Below are 20553 nucleotides of genomic sequence, written 5' to 3' on the forward strand. Positions count from 1 at the left end.
GATTCCAAAACTATGAAAAATTCTGTAAACACTTGTAACCTTTCTTCATCTACTGATGTTTAGGGTTCATTATGTAAATTCAGTTGCTAGCATAGACATTTGACATAAGAGGCTAGGACATGTATCATTTGGCAAGCTGAAAACAATGTCTAATATTCTCAACTTTCCAAATAAAATCCCTTCATTGTGTGATATTTGTCCCCTTGCCAAACAAAAACATCTTCATTTCCCCAAATCTGATTCAAATGTTGTCAACTGCTTTGATCTCATCCATTGTGACATCTGGGGACCTTTCAATCCCCCAACCATCAGGGATACAAGTATTTCCTCACCATTGTAGATGATTGCTCCAGATTTGTCTGGACTTTTCCGATGCATTCAAAATATGACGTTGGAGCCATACTTCCACAGTTCTTCAACATTGTTCTTACCCAATTTTCCAAAAAGATAAAAGCCATTCGATGTGATAATGCCCCAGAACTTAACATTCCTTCACTATTCTCATCTTTTGGAACCATTATCCAACACTCTTGTGTTGAAACTCCCCAACAAAATGCCAGGGTTGAAAGAAAATACCAACATTTATTAAATGTTGCTAGAAGTATGATGTTTCAATCTTTTCTTCCTATCCACTTTTAGGGGGATTGTGTTCTCACAGCTTCTTATCTCATAAATAGAGTCCCATCATCTGTTTTACCAGATAATATGACACCCTTTCAAGCTTTATTTCAAAAACCACCCTCCTATTCCCACCTGAAAGTGATTGGGTGTCTCTGCTATGCTTCAACTCTAGAACGAGGCAGAGACAAATTTTCACCCATAGCTACAAAATGTGCCTTATTAGGATATCCCTTTGATTATAAGGGATACAAACTTATTGATTTAGACTCTATGCAAGAGATAATCACCAGAAATGTCACATTCCATGAAGATGTTTTCCCATTCTCACATCTTTCTCCTTTTGTTTTCCCATCCTCTCCTCAAACTCCACTCAATCCTCACACCTCATATACTGATCTCATGATCCCTACTCCACAGAAAATCACCACATCCAGTCATGGTAGAACACTGAAACCCCCTTCTCATCTCACTGACTTCATCTGCAACTCAGTTGCATCAGTCACTCCATATCCCATCTCTTCTTACTTCACCCTCTCTAAACTCTCTCCTGAGTATCTCAGATATGTGATACTTATGTCTTCCATTTTTGAACCCACCACATATAACCAAGCCTCACAACATAAAGAGTGGCAGCAGGCTATGCAAGATGAACTGGCTGCTTTTTCCAAAACTGACACATGGTTTGTTACCATTCTCCCTCCTGGAAAAGTTCCCATCGATTTCAAATGGATATACAAAGTTAAGTTTAATCCAGATGTTGCAGTAGAAAGATATAAAGCAAAACTAGTTGCTAAAGGATTTACTCAACTTGAAGGAATAGATTTTCTAGATACCTTTTCTCTAGTGGCAAAACTCACCACTGTCAAAATGTTTCTTGCTCTAGATGCAATAAAAGGATGGTCTTTATCACATCTTGATGTCAACAATGCCTTCATATATGGTGATTTAGAAGAGGATATTTATATGACACTGCCTCCAGGGTATGATGTTGATTGGCAGTCTGTTGAGGGGGCAAACTCAGAATCGACTCTTGTATGCAAATTGAAGAAATCACTCTATGGCTTAAAACAAGCTTCAAGACAATGGTACTTGAAATTATCTGAAGTACTAAAGGGCTTTGGCTTGCAACAGTCTGCCTCTGATCACTCATTTTTCTTCAAGAATGATAACAACTGCTTCTTTGGGATTGTAGTCTATGTTGATGATATCTTAGTAGCTACTACACATCCAGAGATTACAGATGATATCAAGACATTTTTGTCACAGCAATTCAAGTTCAAACACCTTGGAACTCCCAAATATTTTCTTGGATTAGAAATTGCAAGAAATAAGAAAGGCATACTGATATCTCAAAGAAAGTATGCAATGGATTTGTTAAGGGATGCAGGAATGCTTGGTTGTAAGCCATCTGTTGTACCTATGGATCCTTTAAAAAGGTTAAAGCTGGATTCGGGCACACCCTTGAAAGATGCATCCAAGTATAGAAGACTCATTGGTAGATTGCTATACATCTGCATCACCAGACCAGATGTGACCTTTGCAGTGCATAAGTTGAGTCAATACGTTTCTAATCCAAGTGATGAGCATTGGGAAGCAGCTGAAAGAGTTCTCAGATATTTGAAGAGTTCACCTGGACATGGATTATTCTATCCAAGCAACAACAAAGCAAGTTTGAGTATATTCTCTGATGCAGATTGAGCAGCCTGCCCAGATACAAGGAAATCTATGACAGGATACTGCTTATTTCTTGGTTCTTCAATGATTTCATGGAAAGCAAAGAAGCAAACTACCATTTCTCGTTCATCGGCAGAAGCTGAGTACAGAGCAATGGCTCAAGCAACTTGTGAAGTAGTATGGGAAGTAGCTCTTCTCAAAGACTTTGGAGTAAAGGTTAATAAAGTTGTCCCATTGTACTGTGATAATCAGTCAGCTATTCATATCTGCTCAAATCCAGTCTTCCATGAAAGAACTAAACACATCGAGATTGATTGTCACACAGTGAGGGAAAGGTTTCTGGAAAATGTGATAAAGCCATTACACATTAGGAATAATCTTCAATTGGTTGACATCTTCACAAAACCCTTAGGAACAATGGCATTTCGTTCTATACTGAGCAAGATGAATTTTGAGAGCTTATACAATCCATCTTGAGGGGGCATGTGAAAGATGATGAAATCAATGTTAGTTTTCTCCCATGCAACCATGTATGCGTCGCCTCTATCATCAACATGAAGACCTCCGACTGTCCATGTCATCATGTGATATTTTGGTGATGAGTTGGTTAAGAAGTTAGTTAGGGAATAAGTTTGTTAAGAGTTAGTTATAGAGTTAGTTAAAAGATATTTTTCACTTAGTATCTTAGTTCAAATCCTTTGTATAAATAGAGTAGTATTCTCATTTGTAACTCTTGAATTTCCGATCAATAAGATTGATTCCCTTTCATTCCCTCGGATCATATGGATCCAAATTATACATTTTCTACATATACTTTAGTTATATATCAACTCTATATTCAATAACAAGCAATAGCTCCGTAATTAATTTTCCTACTTTCAATATTGTCATTTCTTCCAAATTATAATTCAGCATGTCGACTAGGTTTCTCTTGTTGAGCACCATTGCTCATTGTATCATCTGCGCCGTTTTCGCCTTCGAGCCAAGTCCGCTACAAGATTTCTGTATCGCTGATTCCACAAGCTCGAGTAATTTGATGATATTTCGACTTAATATATGATTTCAATAAGCAAAGAGGAAATTGTCTTATGGTTACTAACTATATATGATTAAATTAGTAGTTATTGATCATATATATGTTCATCAATTACTTGTATGATCCTAAACTTTTAGCAAGAGTGAATGGGCAAGCATGCAAGAGCCCATCATCAGTTGGAGCTGCGGACTTCTCCTTCAGTGGGCTCCATATTCCCGGAAACACCTCAAACCCTAACGGCTCGAGAGTGAGCCCAGTCAATGTGGCCCAATTGCATAGGCTCAACACCCTCAGCATCTCCATGGTGCGTATTGACTACGCACCATGGGGAATAAACCCTCCCCACACTCACCCAAGAGCTACCGAGATCTTGACAGTCATTGAGGGTTCGCTTCAAGTGGGGTTTGTGACCTCGAATCCCGAGAATAGGCTCATCATGAAGACCCTCCAGAAAGGGGATGTTTTTGTTTTTCCTATTAGACTGATTCACTTCCAGCGTAATGTGGGGACTAAAAATGCAGTTGCTATAGCTGCATTGAGCAGCCAGAACCCCGGGGTGATCACCATTGCTAATGCGGTTTTCGGGTCCAAGCCTGACATTAGTAGCGATATTCTCACCAAGGCCTTCCAGATTGAGCCCAGCCTTGTGCACAACTTGCAAGCTAAATTTTAGATATAGTAGTAATTGATTTCATGTGTTTCTCAGTTTTCCTTTTGTTTTTATTTACTACTTTTGTTTGCTACTTCCTTCACATTCATAGTTTTATGTAATCTACACCTTATTTTTGGAATTCATGCTGATGATGACACTATTTTCATTATATGTGGGCTAATTATGTTAACATGTTAAAATTTTAGTACACCCTCCGTCCTATAAGAATATGCGTTCTTGGTTGGGCACGTGTTTTATATAATCAAACTGCACAAACTTCCAAATATATAGTTGTATAATATACGCATACCTGGTGTGCTAGTGTAAATTAAATTCAAGTTTTAGCAAATTTGATGGTACAATATACTCCTTCTGTCCCTGAAAGTTTATCTCATTTTACCATTTCCGTCCATCCCACAAAATTTGTTTCATTTAACTTTTTAACATTTTTGACAGTGGACCTCATATTCCACTAATTCATTCCTACTCACTTTTTTATTATAAAACTAATATATAAAAGTATGACTCACGTTCCACTAACCTTTTCAACTCAATTTTCATTACATTTCTTAAAATCTGTGTTGGGTCAAAGTGGGACAATATTTGGGGGATGGAGGGAGTACTATATAATACTCCCTCCGTCCCAGTTTAAGAGTCACATTTTGCCATTTAAGTCCGTCCCAGTTTAAGAGTCACATTTAGAATCTACCATATTTGGCCATAAAAATTTAACCTCATTATTCTTCAAATTTACACTCAAATGCCATTACTTTTATAAAAATAAAATAAAACATAATTCTAAACATACAAAAAGTCAAAAGGGTCACACTTTTGCATTACCTCACTTCAATTATTACACACTCCAAAAACACTACCTCACTTCATTTATTACACACTCCACCAATTTCTTAAAACTCGTGCCATAACTAAATCTTACTCTTAAACTGAGACGGGGGGAGTATAATTTGATTGAAAAGATGTGTGGAAATAGAAAGACATAAATTATGGATAAGTCATAAGGCCATCTGCAACGCTGTCTCTTATCCGTACCTTAACCGTCTCTTAAATTACTATTCATGGGTCCCACTGTACTTTTTTACTTCATCTCTTAACTAAGGGACATAACCTGCAACCCTCCATCTCTTATCCGTCCCTTAACCGTCTCTTAAATTACTATTCATTCAATTTTATTTTTTATTTTTATTTCCAACAAATTCAATTAATAAAAACATACTTCATTAAATAAAATAAAATTAAAACACAAAATTCGTAAAATCCTAAAAAAATTAAAAATACATAATTTAATAATTTCCTCTGCCAAATTTTGTCCAAATGTGCTCCATTAGATCATCTTGGAGTTGGGCGTGGGCGGTAGAGTCACGTGTCTTTGCCCGAATAGACAACCGTTCTTGTATAAACGGATGCACTCCATTGCGAGGCGGACTACTTGCGGTAGAGCTTTCGGGGGCTTCAGGGTCGAACCAATTTCCCGCCTCAGGTCCTTCGTCTTGGACAATCATGTTGTGCATGATTATGCACGTATACATGATGTCGACCATACTCTCCATGAACCACGTACGAGTCGGAGCTTTCATTATGTTGAAGCGCGCTTGGAGAACCCCGAACGCCCTCTCCACATCCTTGCGAACAGCCTCCTACTTCTGTGCAAAAATAGTCTGTTTTGCGTTCACATGCCTGTTGCACGTCTTCACGAAGGTTGGCCACTTCGGGTAGATGCCGTCGGCAAGATAGTACCCCATTTTATACCGCCGGTTGTTAGCGATGAAGTTGATGGCCGGTGCTTTACCATCCAAAACTTCGGCGAAGAGATCGGATTGGTGGAGCACGTTTATGTCGTTGTTCGATCTGGGGACCCCGAAGTACTCATGTCAGATCCATAGCCGGTAGTCGGAAACGGCCTCGAGTATAACGGTGGGGTGGGTGCCTTTGTGGCTGCTAGTGTACGACCCCCTCCACGCCACAGGGCAATTCTTCCATTGCCAGTGCATGCAATCGACGCTGCCAAGCATCCCGGGGAATACGTGCACTTCTTTGTGAAGGTGGAGCAGAAACTGACAATCTGTCGTGCTTGGCCTCCGGAGAAATTCGTCGGTGAAGGCTGCCCGGACGCCTTTGCAGAATTGGATCAAGCACATTCTCCCAGTGCTTTCTCCAATGTGGAGGTATTCATCGAACACATCCGCCGTTTCTCCAGTCGCAAGTTGACGGATTGCTGCAGTACATTTCTGCAGCGTCGTGTGGCTGGGATGGCCGACGATGTCGAACCTTTCTTGGAAGAACTCTTCCCGGGCTGCCAATGTATTTGCGATGTGGAGAAATAGCGGTTTCCGCATTCGAAAATGTCGACGGAAGTAGGTATCTCCCCAAACCGGGTTATCACAGAAGTAGTCGCGGACTAACCTTGCGGCGGCTTCCTCCCGGTTACGATGGATGTAAGTCCGGGAGCGTCTTTGGGGCGGCGCGGCTTCCTCCGCCTCCCGGCGTCGATCTTCTTCAAGTGATTCTTCCATTATTCGACGCATTTGCTCATATGGATCCATTAGATCGATTAACTTTGGGGGAAGAATAAAAGAGTTGATTTGAGATGAAAATTGGAGTTGAAAGAGAGATGATTTGAGAAGAATAGATGTGTGTTTGTGTGTGAAATGAGGATGAAATATGAGTATTTATAGAGTAAAAAAATAAAAAATAAATAAATAAATAGGAAAACGGTCGAAAAATGGTAATATTACCGTTTTTCGTATTTTATTAAATTCGAATTTTAAAAAAATGATTTATTGCGTCAACGTGACGAAACCCACTCACTGGGCGATGAGTGGGCGTCACGCATGGCGCCGGAGCGCGCCACGTCACGCGCGCACGTGGCGAGACGTCTCGCGGGCCGTCTCGGAGAGACAAGTGTCTCGGTGGGCTGGGGACGCGACGGGATACTGCAACGCGTCCCGCGCGCGTCTCGTCACGGAGGAACGGGCTTCGAGCCACCCGCGTAACGCGTTGCGGGTGGCCTAAAACACTTGAGTTACGCGGGTGGCCTAAAACACTTGAGTAACGGCTATATTCCAAAGGGTTCGCCCAATATTCTCTGTCTCGATTCCGCCCATTATTTGTAAATGATTAAATGGTAAATGATTTTGGTGTAGACATGGCGTAGAACCGTTGCCGACATCAATTACCACTTCAATTATCTATTTCCGCACCTACTTACCAAATTTCCTCTTTTTTCGTTTAAATTATGTTGTAAAGTAATGTTTTTTTTAAAAAAAAATCGCTCTCTTGTCGGTTGTCACCCATTCTCCTATAGTCCTATTGGTTGGAAGAACAATATAGATTATAGTACCACATTCAATTCATATTTAGAGATCACCAATTATGGCGTCAAAACCGCGACGCCGATTTTTCGCCGACGCCGGTTCTGATGCCGAACCATTGCGACCGGCGTCGGCGAAATCGGCGTCAACTTCGGCGTGGCCATGCCGATTCTTGTGATGACGCCGGTTCTAACGCCGATCCTCACGGCGCCATTGTAGACCCCGGATCGGCGTCAGACCGGCGTCAGATTTTAATTTTTAAATTTTTTTTTCGAAAACACTATATATACGCGCTTTGAACGTCATTTTCATTCGCACCACTTGTTTTAACGAGTACTCTCTCTATCTTTCTTTCTGTACAAGATCAATAACGAGCAATGGAGAACAACTACGAAGGTACTCCAGTGACTCCCGGGGGATGGTCTCAGACTCCCCCAACTCCCGGGGTAGGGTCTCATACTCCCCCGACTCCCGGGGTAGGGTCCCAGACTTCCCCGGCTCCTGGGGGAGGTGGTTGGCCTCCGATGACCGGGTACTACAACATGTACCCGTGGCAGCAGATGATGCCGGGGTGGGCACCCGGCATGCAGCCCCCTATGCAGATGATGCCGGGGTGGGCACCCGGGATGCAGCCACCGGCGCAGCAGATGATTCCACCGCCGTAGGGGACGCCCGGGTGGACAACGCCTATCGGCCGACTTTTGATTTTTCCACCGGTTCTTCGCACACATCGACCCCAACGGATGCACAGTATACAGAGACCTTCTCCTTAGCGGACTTGGGTTTTGATATTAACGAGGTTCCGAAAACTCTCATTCAAAGCCAGGGAGTAGGGCGGGGTAAGAAGAAGGGCAAGGCCAAGAAGGTCGGCGAGTCGTCGCAGCCGGAGGAGGATAGCCGGGTCCGGAGGAAGTGGACGGACTCGGAGAACGTTGCGGTTGCCAAGGCGTGGGTGAGTGTCTGCGACGATCCTCTCGTTTCGAACAACCAGATGATCGTCAACTTGTGGGCCAAGATAGCCGCAGCCTACAGGGCATTTTGCCCTGAAGGGAGACCGCGCACCAGGGAGGAGTGCCGGAAGTGCTGGGACCGAATCAGGTCTGGCGTCTCTCGATTTTTGGGTTTGTGCGCCAACGCCCTCCGCATGCAGACCAGTGGCCAAACAGAGGAAGACTGCAGGAGGATTGCGGAGAGAGCCTACCCCGATCCGCAGAAGAAGTACTATGAGTTCACCTACTGGAACTGCTACGTTATGCTCAACGAGTCGGAGAAATTCCGGGCAAGTGTCGACGCTGGCTGGCCGAAGAAGCAGAAACTGAACTATACCGGAGATTATAGCGGCAGCAGCGGTGGTTCGACAGACCTCCCCGAGACGGCCCAGGAGGTCCCGGCCCCTCGTTCGTTCGGTCGCCGACCTCGCCCGGTTGGCCAAAGGCGGGCGCAACAGGTTGCGAGGGCGGGCACCCCGAGTTCCCAGGGGGTCCATTCGGCGTCCCCCTCGGCAGGTCTACCGAGGAGCTCAAATTCTTCGCGCGCCAACAAACGCGCACTCAAATGGTGAAGACCTTAGCCGACTTCCAATCGGCGGTGGATCCCGAGGTGAAGGATTATCTTCGTGTATTGCTCCAAAGCCAGCGTGAAGAATTGGAGGCGATGAGGAGGGAGACCGGCGGGAATAGCCGCGGCGTAGGTGGCGACAGAGGCGGCCGCGACGACGGTGAAGAAGGGCTGGGCGACGACGGAGACGAGGACGGCGGCGAGGAGTGATTTTTTTTACTTTTTTAATTGTACTTTTTAATTTTTGTACTTTTTTTAAAACTATTGTATTTTTTTTTAAAATTAATGTTTTAAATTTTAATAGTATTATTCGAATTTCCCGTATTTGTCTCGTAAATTAAATTTCGTATGTTGATACGATTGTAAATTAAATTATATAATTGTTATTAGTGATGTGGATAGGTAGTGGGAAGGCTATGTGAGGGCTATTTGATGTCCAGTTGATGTGGCAAGCTGATGTGGCAGGAGAATTTTAGTGCTGATGATGTGGCAGTGTGAAGGCTATGTGAGGGCTATGTGAAGTCCAGTCTCATTGTGGATGCTCTTACGGTGGTTTAGATTTCTACTGTGTGGGCTCTGGGCTATGAAGTGTTCCAGAGGGAAGCCCATGGCTACAATGGGCCTGAATTGGACCTAAGACATTTTCAGCATCATATATTCTTGTCATCTAAAGATTATACCACCAAAAACATTAACAAAAAATAGGTGTGGTTGTGTACTAAAGAAACCAAGAATTTGCAGTAATTATGAAAGGGACGTTAGTGTTAGATTATCATAATATGAGGCATGAAAAAATTGAACTATATTTCACGTTTTGTGTTGCTTTTGCACTTTTTCCTATCCCTTTTAAATCAGGCTGTCATTACTATATTAGTCTTCACACATGTGACCCAAGTTCACTTTTTCATGTTGAATTTTGTAACTTCTTATATATTCGTGTTATTTATTTGCAAAAAACAATAGCTTATCTTCCTCATTTCCATTGTCTTGATATGTACTTTGTATGTTCATAGTGAGCTCCCTATCAATATCGTAGTATAGGAACAAATTATATTTATTTATATTGAGAGAACGATAGTATTTAATTATTATTGAGCTTTGGAGTATTTGATTTGAGTATGGGATGAGATTGTGCAGGTGGTGTTGCATAACAAAGGATAGGATAGGATAGGATTTGGTCACGAGTTGTATGTGTTTAGAAAACTACACTGCCCTCCGCAAATTAGTTCGTACAAAACTACAGTTGTATATTGACATACTTCATTTTCAAACTCTTTTTAAAGTTCCGGAAAAATGAAAAAGCGTGCGGGAAAAAAGCATGCGAAATTGGATTACTGAATTTGGAAAGTCAACTTGGATTAAATACCTAAATATTAAAAGTAATTTAGCAAACTATTTTGTGGAATATTGAATCAAGTTTTTTTGTACGAAGCTATGTGCGGGAACTCATCTTTTCTGGAGTTATATTATAAAATGACATAAAATTAATCTTATTACTATCATATTTTATTTATTTATCATAATAAGATAGTATTAATTAAGGTGATTAAATATAATTAAGCTCTTAAAATGCACGTCTTCTGTGCATCCTTTGCTCCGTCGACACTAGAGACGTGCTCCTTTTTTTTGGAAAATAGAGTGCATGACTATATTACTGTATATCTTATAATTATTCAATTCAAATGGTATAAATTTGATGGATTGTATATAATGTACACGCTAAGTAACTTGGTTCTTTTTTGAGCATCTTTATAACTTATTAGTGTAATTTTGATGTGGAATATCCCAAAATGCAAATATTTGAATTCAATATATTTAACTAGTAGTTGCTCTATCATTATAAGTAATATGCATACTCGGCTTCATCCTTTAAAAATTGTAAGTATTTCTATTTTGGTGTTCCTTAAAATTATAGTACAATTCTAAATTGAACAATATATCATGCATACATATCATTTTATTTGCAACTATCATTAAAATTAACAATTTAATATTTATGACCACCCAATATTCACTATGCTACATAAATAAATTGTAATAATATGGACCACATAATCTACTGGCATTACTTCCTTTTACCTTTTTTTTAATTTCTCTTTATTTATTAATTACGTGTTAAAACTCGTACAGTTTCAAAACTGTTATTTTTAATGGACATACGGCTATTATTTAAATCTCAAAATGTCATAAGTTTCTTGCCAACACAACAAAAAAAAGCACCTGTATTTACATGGATAAGCGACTTTCTTACCATATTTACCTCCGACAAAATAATAAGATATGAAAATTTGAATTTGTCTTTTCTTTTCTTTTCTTTTCTTCCACTACAATTTGTTCACCATTCTGATAATATGAACATTTGTATTTGTAAGGGCATCCACAATGGGGCGCTCTATAGTCCGCCCTATAGGGCGCCCTATGCTCCGCCATATCAACATTTCATCCTTCTACCCTTCCAGCTACAGTGGGATGCCCTATAGGCTGCCCCTATAGTCCGCCCTAAGCATTTTATTTATTTGAATATTTAAAACACTACAAAAATTGAAAAAAAAAATCATTTCATTAAAAATTCAAACATTACAGTACGAAATAAAAAAAACTACAAATTCTCAACGGCGGTTACGGTCTCAAACTTCTTCAATCATGTCGTTCATGAGCTGAGCATGGTCTTGTTGGTTGCGCATTGAGGCATGTCTAGATAGAACCTCATTGAAGCCCATCGGTAATCCTCGAACGTGGGGCGGGGCAGCCGTGCTGGAGCTAGATCCACCTTCATCATCACCCCAATCGGTGACTCTTCCACCTTCGTGTTCGACTATCATGTTATGCAAGATGATGCACGCATACATGATATCGGCGATGACGTCCTTGTACCAGAACCGCGTCGGACCCTTCACTATTTCCCACCGCGCTTGGAGCATACCAAATGCCCGCTCCACATCTTTCCAAAAAGCCTCATGCTTTTGCGCGAATAAAACTCTCTTCTCACCCACTGGGCAGCTGATCGTCTTCAAAAAAATAGGCCACCCCGGGTATATACCATCGGCCAAGTAGTATCCCATATGATATTGGCGTCCGTTGGTAGTGAAGTCGATGGCCGGGCCGTTGCCATTGCATTGCTCGGTGAAGAGGTTAGATAAGTTGAGGACGTTTATGTCGTTGTTCGACCCCGCTACTCCGAAGTAAGCATGCCAGATCCAGAGACTATGGTCAGCGACGGCTTCGAGGATCATCGTCGGGTGGCTTCCCTTGTATCCACTGGTAAATTGGCATCTCCACTCCCAGTGCATACAATCGATGCTCCCTAGAATTCCAGGAAAGTCGTGCGTCGTCTCGTGCCTCTTCATCAGGGTCTGGCAATCCTCAGCAGTCGGCTTCGCAAATATATGTTACTATAAGCCTCCACAACTCCCCTACAAAAATTCTTCAGGCACTCGCGGCCAGTTGTCTCCCCGACGTGAATGTACTCGTCGAACATGTCTGCCGTGGTGCCGTAGGCCAACTGCCGGAGCGCAACCGTGCACTTCTGCAACGGCGTATGTCCGAGTATACCGATGTCATCTTCCCGATACTGGAAGTATTCATCACGTGCCTCCAACGTTTGGACAATACTGAGAAAAAGATCTCGTCGCATTCTAAAACGGCAGTGAAAAACCGTCGGGCCCCACCGTGGTTGCTCGTAAAAATAGTCTGCGAACAGACGTTGGTGAGCTACGTTGTGCTCGCGGCGGACAAACGTCCGACGTCGAATCGGACGCGGGATCTGCACCGCCTGGACCTGCTCCGCCGCTTCGCGCTCCATTTCGGCCAAGCATTCCGCCGTAGCCTCATGAACGCAATCAAATAGTCAAGGCCTTAGTAATGCCCTCAGAGGTACTCCAGTCGTCGCCGGGTCTCATTTTTTTTAGTGAGAAAGATTGTGAGTGAAATATTGGTGTGTGGGGAAAGTGAAAGATGGGAGAGAATTATTGGTGTGAGAAATGGAAGAGAAATGGGAGTTTAAATAAATAAAAATTTCAAAAAAAAAATTTCAAAAAAAGGAAAACGCGTTGCATCGTCCGCGGTATCGTCCGCGTGACCCGCAGTGGGGCGGACGATACCGCGACGATGCGTGTTCCGACGCCATCGTCCGCGGACGATGTATACGGCGACGACGATGCATCGGGCATCGTCCGCATGACTACAGTGGCGGACGATAGCCCGTCCGATGCATCGGGCGGACTATCGTCAGCCCCATTATGGATGCTCTAATCAGGCAAAAATGGGTAAAAATGTCAAAATAGTCGTGCGGCCGTGGTCCGTGGATCTTTGTCAGCATTGACTTTAAAGATAAACTGAAAATGTTAATGACCCACTTTCAACCAACAAACTGTAATATTTTTATTTTATTTTTCATATCAAATGTAAAATATAAACTATCGATCCAAGTTTAATACTCCAGACAAAAGTTGACTTTAAGGGAGAATTAATTTTTTTGTTCCACATGTGTTTTTTCTAAATTTCAAGATATACCGGCAGTTTTTATTTTCCTTCTTTTGTATTGTAAGATCGGGATGGAAATGTAGTTTGATTTGATCAAATGTGTTCGGTCTTAATGGAATTGGTTTTATAAATATTGTTTGATTTGATGGTTTTATCCATTATTTAATTTCAGATTAACGTACGTTTAGTCTTAATTTACGTCTTCCTTATGGTTTAATCCATTATTTAATTTCAGAATAATGCATGATTAGTCTTAATTTACAAGTCATGATCTTCCTCCGAAGATTAAAAAAATCGATTTCAATCTAATTTTGAATTAATATAATTTTGAGTAATCGAACACTTCCTAGGAAGACTTGTGAATCCAATCAAATTATCAAAGTATATATGTAATCGGATTGTGCAAGGGTATTTGATTTGATATATGAGATAGAGTATGTAAATCTCTCAGTAAGTAAGGGGGTGATTACATAATCAATCTAATTTTGTGATGACAAATAATTATTAAATCAAAACCATCAGCATGTGGTACCAAATTATTCATCGAATCAATATTTTCAAACAACTCATATCAAACGCTTCCACATATAGGTATTCCATATAACTCTTCGATGAAATTATAAATTTCACTTTAGTATATAGAGTAAAATTAGAATTACTAAAACAATTAGCTATTGATTGAATTTTCTAGATTACTAATATTGTTCTTGAAAATCACACAAGAACATATTTGTAAGTGATTGCATGTAAAATAATGTTAAATATGATGCTAATATACAATTAACAAGCTCCAAAATAAGGTCAATGAAGCCTATTCAAAGTGATCAAGCTGGAGTATCGAAATGTCTTCACAGTAAAGACGTTAAGGTTCGGTTAATTGGATACTGCAAGTTTTTTTATCATTGCATTGTGAAAATTCTTTGCAATATGTGTTCATATATAACACAAAATATATATATATATATATATATATATATATATATATATATAGGGGAGCGTTATTCTCCTATTCATCCCTTAGATCCTTTATTCTTCTTAACATGGGACGTTAGATCTCATTCATCAACGGTCCAGATGATCTGCATTACTACACTATAATGGTGCATTATTAGTCGGTGTGCATTATTCAACTGAAAATCTGCATTATTACACAATAATGGTGCATTATTAGTCGGTGTGCATTATTCAACTGAAAATCTGCATTATGAAATGACACGTGGCACCAATCTAACCGTCGGATGATAAAATCGTGGGGCTGAGATTAAAAAGAACAGCCCCACGATTTTGTCATCCGACGGTTAGATTGGTGCCACGTGTCATTTCATAATATATAGGGATGTATTCATTTCCTTTTTGTATTTTTTGTTCTTTGTTCTTTTTAATCTCAGCCCCACGATTTTGTCATCCGACGATTAGATTGCTGCCACGTGTCATTTCATAATGCAGATTTTCAGTTGAATAATGTACACCGACTAATAATGCACCATTATTGTGTAATAATGCAGATTTTCAGTTGAATAATGCACACCGACTAATAATGCACCATTATAGTGTAGTAATGCAGATCATCCGGACCGTTGATGAATGAGATCTAACGGCCCATATTAAGAAAAATAAAGGATCTAAGGGATGAATAGGAGAATAACGCTCACCTATATATATATATATATATATAGTAGTGATCTAGGGAAACCACTACTTAAATGCATAACTAGAGAACACGAATTTAGTTCACTATAAGAGTGATTTAGTTCAATATAGGAAGGAGTGACCCAAAACGCCTTTACAGTGAACTAAATCCTTCACGAAGTAAATACTTTCGTGAATACTTCACTATAATGGTGTTTTTGTTCACTCCTTCCTGTATTGAACTAAATTATTCTTATAGTGAATTAAATCGTCTAAATAATTAACTAGATCATTTTGATCTAATGACTAAGATTTGTTTTCTAGTTATACACTTAATATTAATTATACTTTGATCATCTATACATTTATATATATCATGAAGAACAATATCTTTGCAATATATGTGTATTTTTGTAATATTTGTTCTTTTCATCACATAATATATCTTGTTTTCTTTGTATAATGTACTCCTTAGTAAGAAGATGGTAATATGACACTATTAATAATTTCAAAAGAAAAGGTTACCTTAAACAAGCTACGGAGTAATAAATATCAGGTTACCTTAAACAAGCTACGGAGTAATAAATATACAATCATCAAATATGCTACATAGTTTATCTTTCAGGTTCGGCGTACCTCTCGATGTGATAGACCAGATCAGAGCCACATCGATCGAGTTGGGGGCAAAGGATGTGAGGTGGTGGAGTCTGACGAGCCATGGCGAGTTCTCTGTGACCTCAGCCTGGGAGAGCATCCGGACTAGATTGCCGAATAGAGAGATTTTTAGTCTTATTTGGAACCAGGGGTTGACTCCTACCATGTCGGTGTTCATTTGGAGGTTACTTTTTAGTAGGCTGTCGGTGGATGAGAAGTTGCAGAGGAGGGGAATTGAGTTACCGTCTAGGTGTCAGTGTTGTAGGTCTCCTTCGGTAGAATCTCTCAGTCATGTTTTCTTCTCGAGTTAGTCGGCGATTTCTGCATGGGAGTATTTCGATGCCTGGTTTCCTTCCTCGCACACACCGATTCACACGAGCACCGATATTGCACTTACACTAGGTCACTGGCGGAGGTCCTCTTTCCAGAGGGCTCCCGCCATGCACGTTAGTTTTCTTGTTCCTTGTTTGATTGCTTGGTTTCTTTGGACGGAGAGGAACGGTTGTAAGCATGGCGGTCGCCCTTTTCGTCATTCACATGTTATTTGGCAGGTCACTCATCATCTGCATGTTCTAGTTCTGGCCGGCAGGATCACCTCGACTCATTGGAGGGGATGCTCGCCGTCGGTTGATTTCATGCCTTTCTCCCCCAGACAGCGTGTTCTGCGCTCGCTCATGGTCCTATAGCATCCCCCTGATGCACCTTGGGTGAAGCTGAATACAGACGGTGCCTTCTCTACATCTACACTGGCGGCGGGGGAGGGAGGATTGGTTCGTGGGTCTGATGGAGGCCTTCTGCGGGCTTTTTGTGCTCCGATAGCTGCATCATAGAGCTTTGAAGTGGAGCTTTTGGCTCTGATTCGGGGTTTGGAGATGGCTATGGAGCTTTCTACTCACATTTGGATAGAGCTGGACTCTGCGGCTCTGGTTAGTTTGTTGTCATCTAGACACTTTGGCTCCGCGGATTTTAGACACCATATGGCTTTGATCCGGAGCATGACAGCTCAGCGGCATGTTCGATTCTCACACATCTACAGAGAAGGAAACAAGGCCGCTGATTTCCTGGCAGGTAGGGGGTCCAGACCCCTGCCCTTACATATTTTCATCCAGTCTCTGTGCCTCGGTACCTGAAGGCGCTAGTTAGGATGGACCAGCTGGGATATCCTAACTTTCGGTTCCGACGTAGAGATGTGGGTTGATCTAGCTCTTCTGGTGGTTGGTTTTAGTCTGTTTTCGTTTCTCCCTTTAATGTATTTAGTCATCTTTTTTCCACTTGATAGAATGGAGGATCCCGATTTGTGGGACCTCTATTTTACACGTTCATGTTCTTGTTTAAATCTTAGTCACTTTTGGGCTAAGATCATGTTTTTGGAACATTACATTTTGATTTTATTTACGGGTTGGGGGTCTGCCTAAACCCCTGCCCACAAAGGGCGTTTCTGATTAAAAAATATATATATATATATACACAATCATCAAAATACTTTTAAATGGATATCAATTTATCTTTATACAGTAAAGAATTCCAGTAAAACAACTGTAATTACTAAAAATACTTTTAAATGGATATCAATTTATCTTTATACAGTAAAGAATTCCAGTAAAACAACTGTAATTACTAATTAGTAGTAGTATATTATTATTCGGAATGATGACGAAATTTACCGCCTGTATATATATCTGCAGTTCCACTTATCAACCATAATCTATTTGCCTCTCTCTCTACATATACAGCTCTTCCTCAATGTTTCCCTTTCCTACTTGAAAACAATCCTCTCTCTTTCTCTCCCTATCTCTCTCTTCTGTTTCCAATTTGTGAGGAAAAGTTTTAGCAGAAATTGACAGCCCTCATAAATTTTCATGAATTTGCAGTTCCATTCTCGAAAAGATATGTTTTTTCCGATATTACACTCACTCTAATCTAATTTCTCTTCGTCCCAGAAATAATTTTAGTGCTTGGATCGCTCGGCATTGGTGAATTCTTCTTGGGATCTTGATATATCGGCTACTCTCTCTTGGTTATAGTTATTGGACTAAATTTTGTGAGTGTTTCGTCTCAAATGTTTTTTTTTACTTTTCATTAATTTATTTAATCAGTACGTATTTTAGTGAAGTAGTAGCTCAGCCGTTTCGTATTTTGTGGATTCAATCTGATTATAACGTTCTTGAGTGATCATAAATTTTGATTTCTTGAGTCTTGGGGGGTTTCGTTTGGTTCTTCTTGGAAATTGACAATTTCATTATATTCTTTGGCTTTTATTGTTAGCTAAATCTATGTTGATCAGTTACTCACTTGCTCCAATTTGAAATTGTTTCTATTTTTGTTTACATTTTCTACCCTATTTTTAACCATACTGTTGAATTGTTCTTCCTGTTCGAACTTCGCACTCTTGATCTCACTGTTTTAACATCCTCTCGTTGTTTTGGGGCTAAATTGAGGGTTAATCTGAATAATTGAATATCATGCTGCTGTGTTTAAAAGGTATTGATGTGTTTAGCTTGTTGTTTTACTCAATCTAGCTTATATGTGTGTTCAACTGCAGAATCTCCTCTGCTTTAAAAAGGAAATGAGGGATGTTTTCTTGGTTGGGAAAAACAGCATCTTCATGTTTGAGTCCGATGAGTCGATATGCCCCTATGAGCAAGGATGATGACCAAGGCTCCGGAGGGGAGGACGACGCGCTTCTCTGGTCCAAAGATCTCGAGAAGCATTCACACGGTGAGTTCTCATTTGCTGTTGTCCAGGCAAATGCTGTCCTTGAGGATCAAAGCCAAGTCGAGACTGGTAGGCACGCCACTTTTGTCGGTGTCTATGATGGCCACGGTGGCCCTGAGGCCTCAAGATACATCGCCGACCACCTCTTCAATCATTTGATTAGTAAGTCTTTAACTGGGATAAGTCTCGGAATGTCTGAGTTCAATGTCAAGTAGGACTTGTTTGCTATTAGTAATGAGAAACAACGTATTTGCTGATCATGTTCATCATGTTTTAACTTCTCTGGATTATGTTCACTAGTCTACTTTGATGATTTCGTTGCTGAAATTTATGTGTTATGGCAATTTGGGAAACCAGTTCATCACGACGAACCACTCAATGTTCGTAAGCATCTCTTTCCACTCGACAAGCTGTTAAAAAAGATTCTGGTCACCTATAAGCTTTAGATGCTATGAGATTTGTTAGCTGTGGCCTCTATGTTGCTAAATTCGTGTTTTTTTCCCTTTTCAGTTATTTTCTCAATAGAAAAGTTCAGGTAAGGGACTAATGCATGAAATTATTCTAAGATGGAAAGAAAGGGGCTGATGTCAAAGTCCTAACATGAATGCCTCTTTTTCACAGGACTTGCTCAGGAAAATGGAGCAATGTCGGAGGATATACTCAGAAATGCGTTTTCTGAAACAGAAAATGGGTTTCTTACGCTAGTTAGAAGAGCTTATGCAATCAGACCAGTGCTTGCAGCAATCGGTTCCTGTTGTCTGGTCGGAGTTATCTGGAAGAGAATGCTATACGTTGCTAATTTGGGAGACTCCAGAGCAGTAATGGGATGTTCGGACCGATCAAATAGAATTGTAGCCGAGCAGCTGACTAGAGATCACAATGCTAGCATGGAAGAGGTCAGAAACGAGTTGACTAATCTGCACCCCGAAGATTCACAGATCGTTGTGATGAAGCAAGGAGTTTGGCGTATCAAGGGAATAATACAGGTCCGCTTCATTTTTGTCCCATGAAACTGTAACAACTGAGCTTCAATTGTAGCAATGGTTTGAATCTTGAACTTGGAATGCGTCTGTATTATCTATACATAGGTATCAAGATCCATTGGTGATGCCTACCTCAAGAGGCCAGAATTTGCCCTCGATCCATCTTTCCCACGGTTCCACCTTCCCCAGCCTCTGCAGAGACCGGTTCTTAGAGCTGATCCAAGCATAGTGACGCGACGGATATCAGGAAATGATAAGTTCCTCATCTTCGCCTCGGATGGCCTCTGGGAATTCTTGACCAATCAGGAGGCTGTGGAGATCGTCCACAACAATCCCAGAGCAGTCTGTTTTTAATCTCTCAGTTCATAACTCAAAACTATTTTATTTTCATATAGTAGTATTAATTTTACATCCTTGTTTTGTGCATCACAGGGAATAGCAAGGAGGCTACTTGTATCAGCTCTGCAGAGGGCTGGTAGAATAAGACAGATGCCATATGAGGAAATCAAGAAACTCGATAATGGGGTCAGGAGACATGTCCACGACGATATCTCCATAGTAGTCGTCTTCATCGACCACGAGATGCTTGACGGTGATGAAGCCGCCGTGCCTGAACAGTCAGTACGAGGTTTTGTTGATTCTGTCGGACCATCGAACTTCAACTTCTCCTAGACTGATGCAGAACTGTCTGCTATGCCTGTGGAACTTCTTTATTTGGCCTGAGCCACGGGCGCACGCCCTTGGGAAATCGCCTAGACGAAATCATGCGTTTGTACAATCTTTGCCTAATAACACTGACTTATAGTTGTCGATCTTGATCTCCGGTTTTGTATAAACAGATCTTGTCATTATTCTTGAATCGTGTTTACTTAGTTTGAAAACCAATACTTGTTCCCAGCTCGAATTTGTCAATATCTTTGAACTCGTAACCTTTTGTTAATGAGATCAAGCACTTCACTTGCAATTTTATCCATCTTCCATTTTCTTTATCTAACTAAAAATCACAACGCTACCACGACAACACATACTCGTAACATTACATCTTATAAAACCTTGATACATGATACTACTATTTTGTTGCAGTTTATATATTTGGTTGTAAACCCACAAACTAGTAGCAAATTCCTTTTTTTCTTTAATCTATAAAGTTAACAAGTAAATCAATAATCTTAGATATATTCTGAAATTCCCCGAAAACTGAAATAAAATATCCTTCACTCA

At 40.7% G+C, this 20553-nt stretch overlaps 1 protein-coding gene and 1 pseudogene across 1 annotated transcript; both read left to right on the forward strand.

The window, feature by feature from the left end:
- Nucleotides 1-3208: 3208 nt before the first annotated feature.
- Nucleotides 3209-4004, forward strand: LOC121800271 (annotated as a pseudogene).
- Nucleotides 4005-17354: 13350 nt separating this feature from the next.
- On the forward strand, nt 17355-20217 carry LOC121801210 (probable protein phosphatase 2C 43). The gene is made up of 5 exons (XM_042200662.1): nt 17355-17675; nt 18177-18511; nt 18971-19335; nt 19438-19674; nt 19765-20217. Exons 2-5 carry the CDS (start codon nt 18208-18210, stop codon nt 20002-20004), a joined length of 1146 nt encoding a protein of 381 aa, XP_042056596.1. The 5' UTR covers nt 17355-17675; nt 18177-18207; the 3' UTR covers nt 20005-20217.
- Nucleotides 20218-20553: the final 336 nt, after the last annotated feature.

Source organism: Salvia splendens, chromosome 4, assembly GCF_004379255.2.
Source record: "Salvia splendens isolate huo1 chromosome 4, SspV2, whole genome shotgun sequence".
Lineage (NCBI taxonomy): Eukaryota > Viridiplantae > Streptophyta > Magnoliopsida > Lamiales > Lamiaceae > Salvia > Salvia splendens.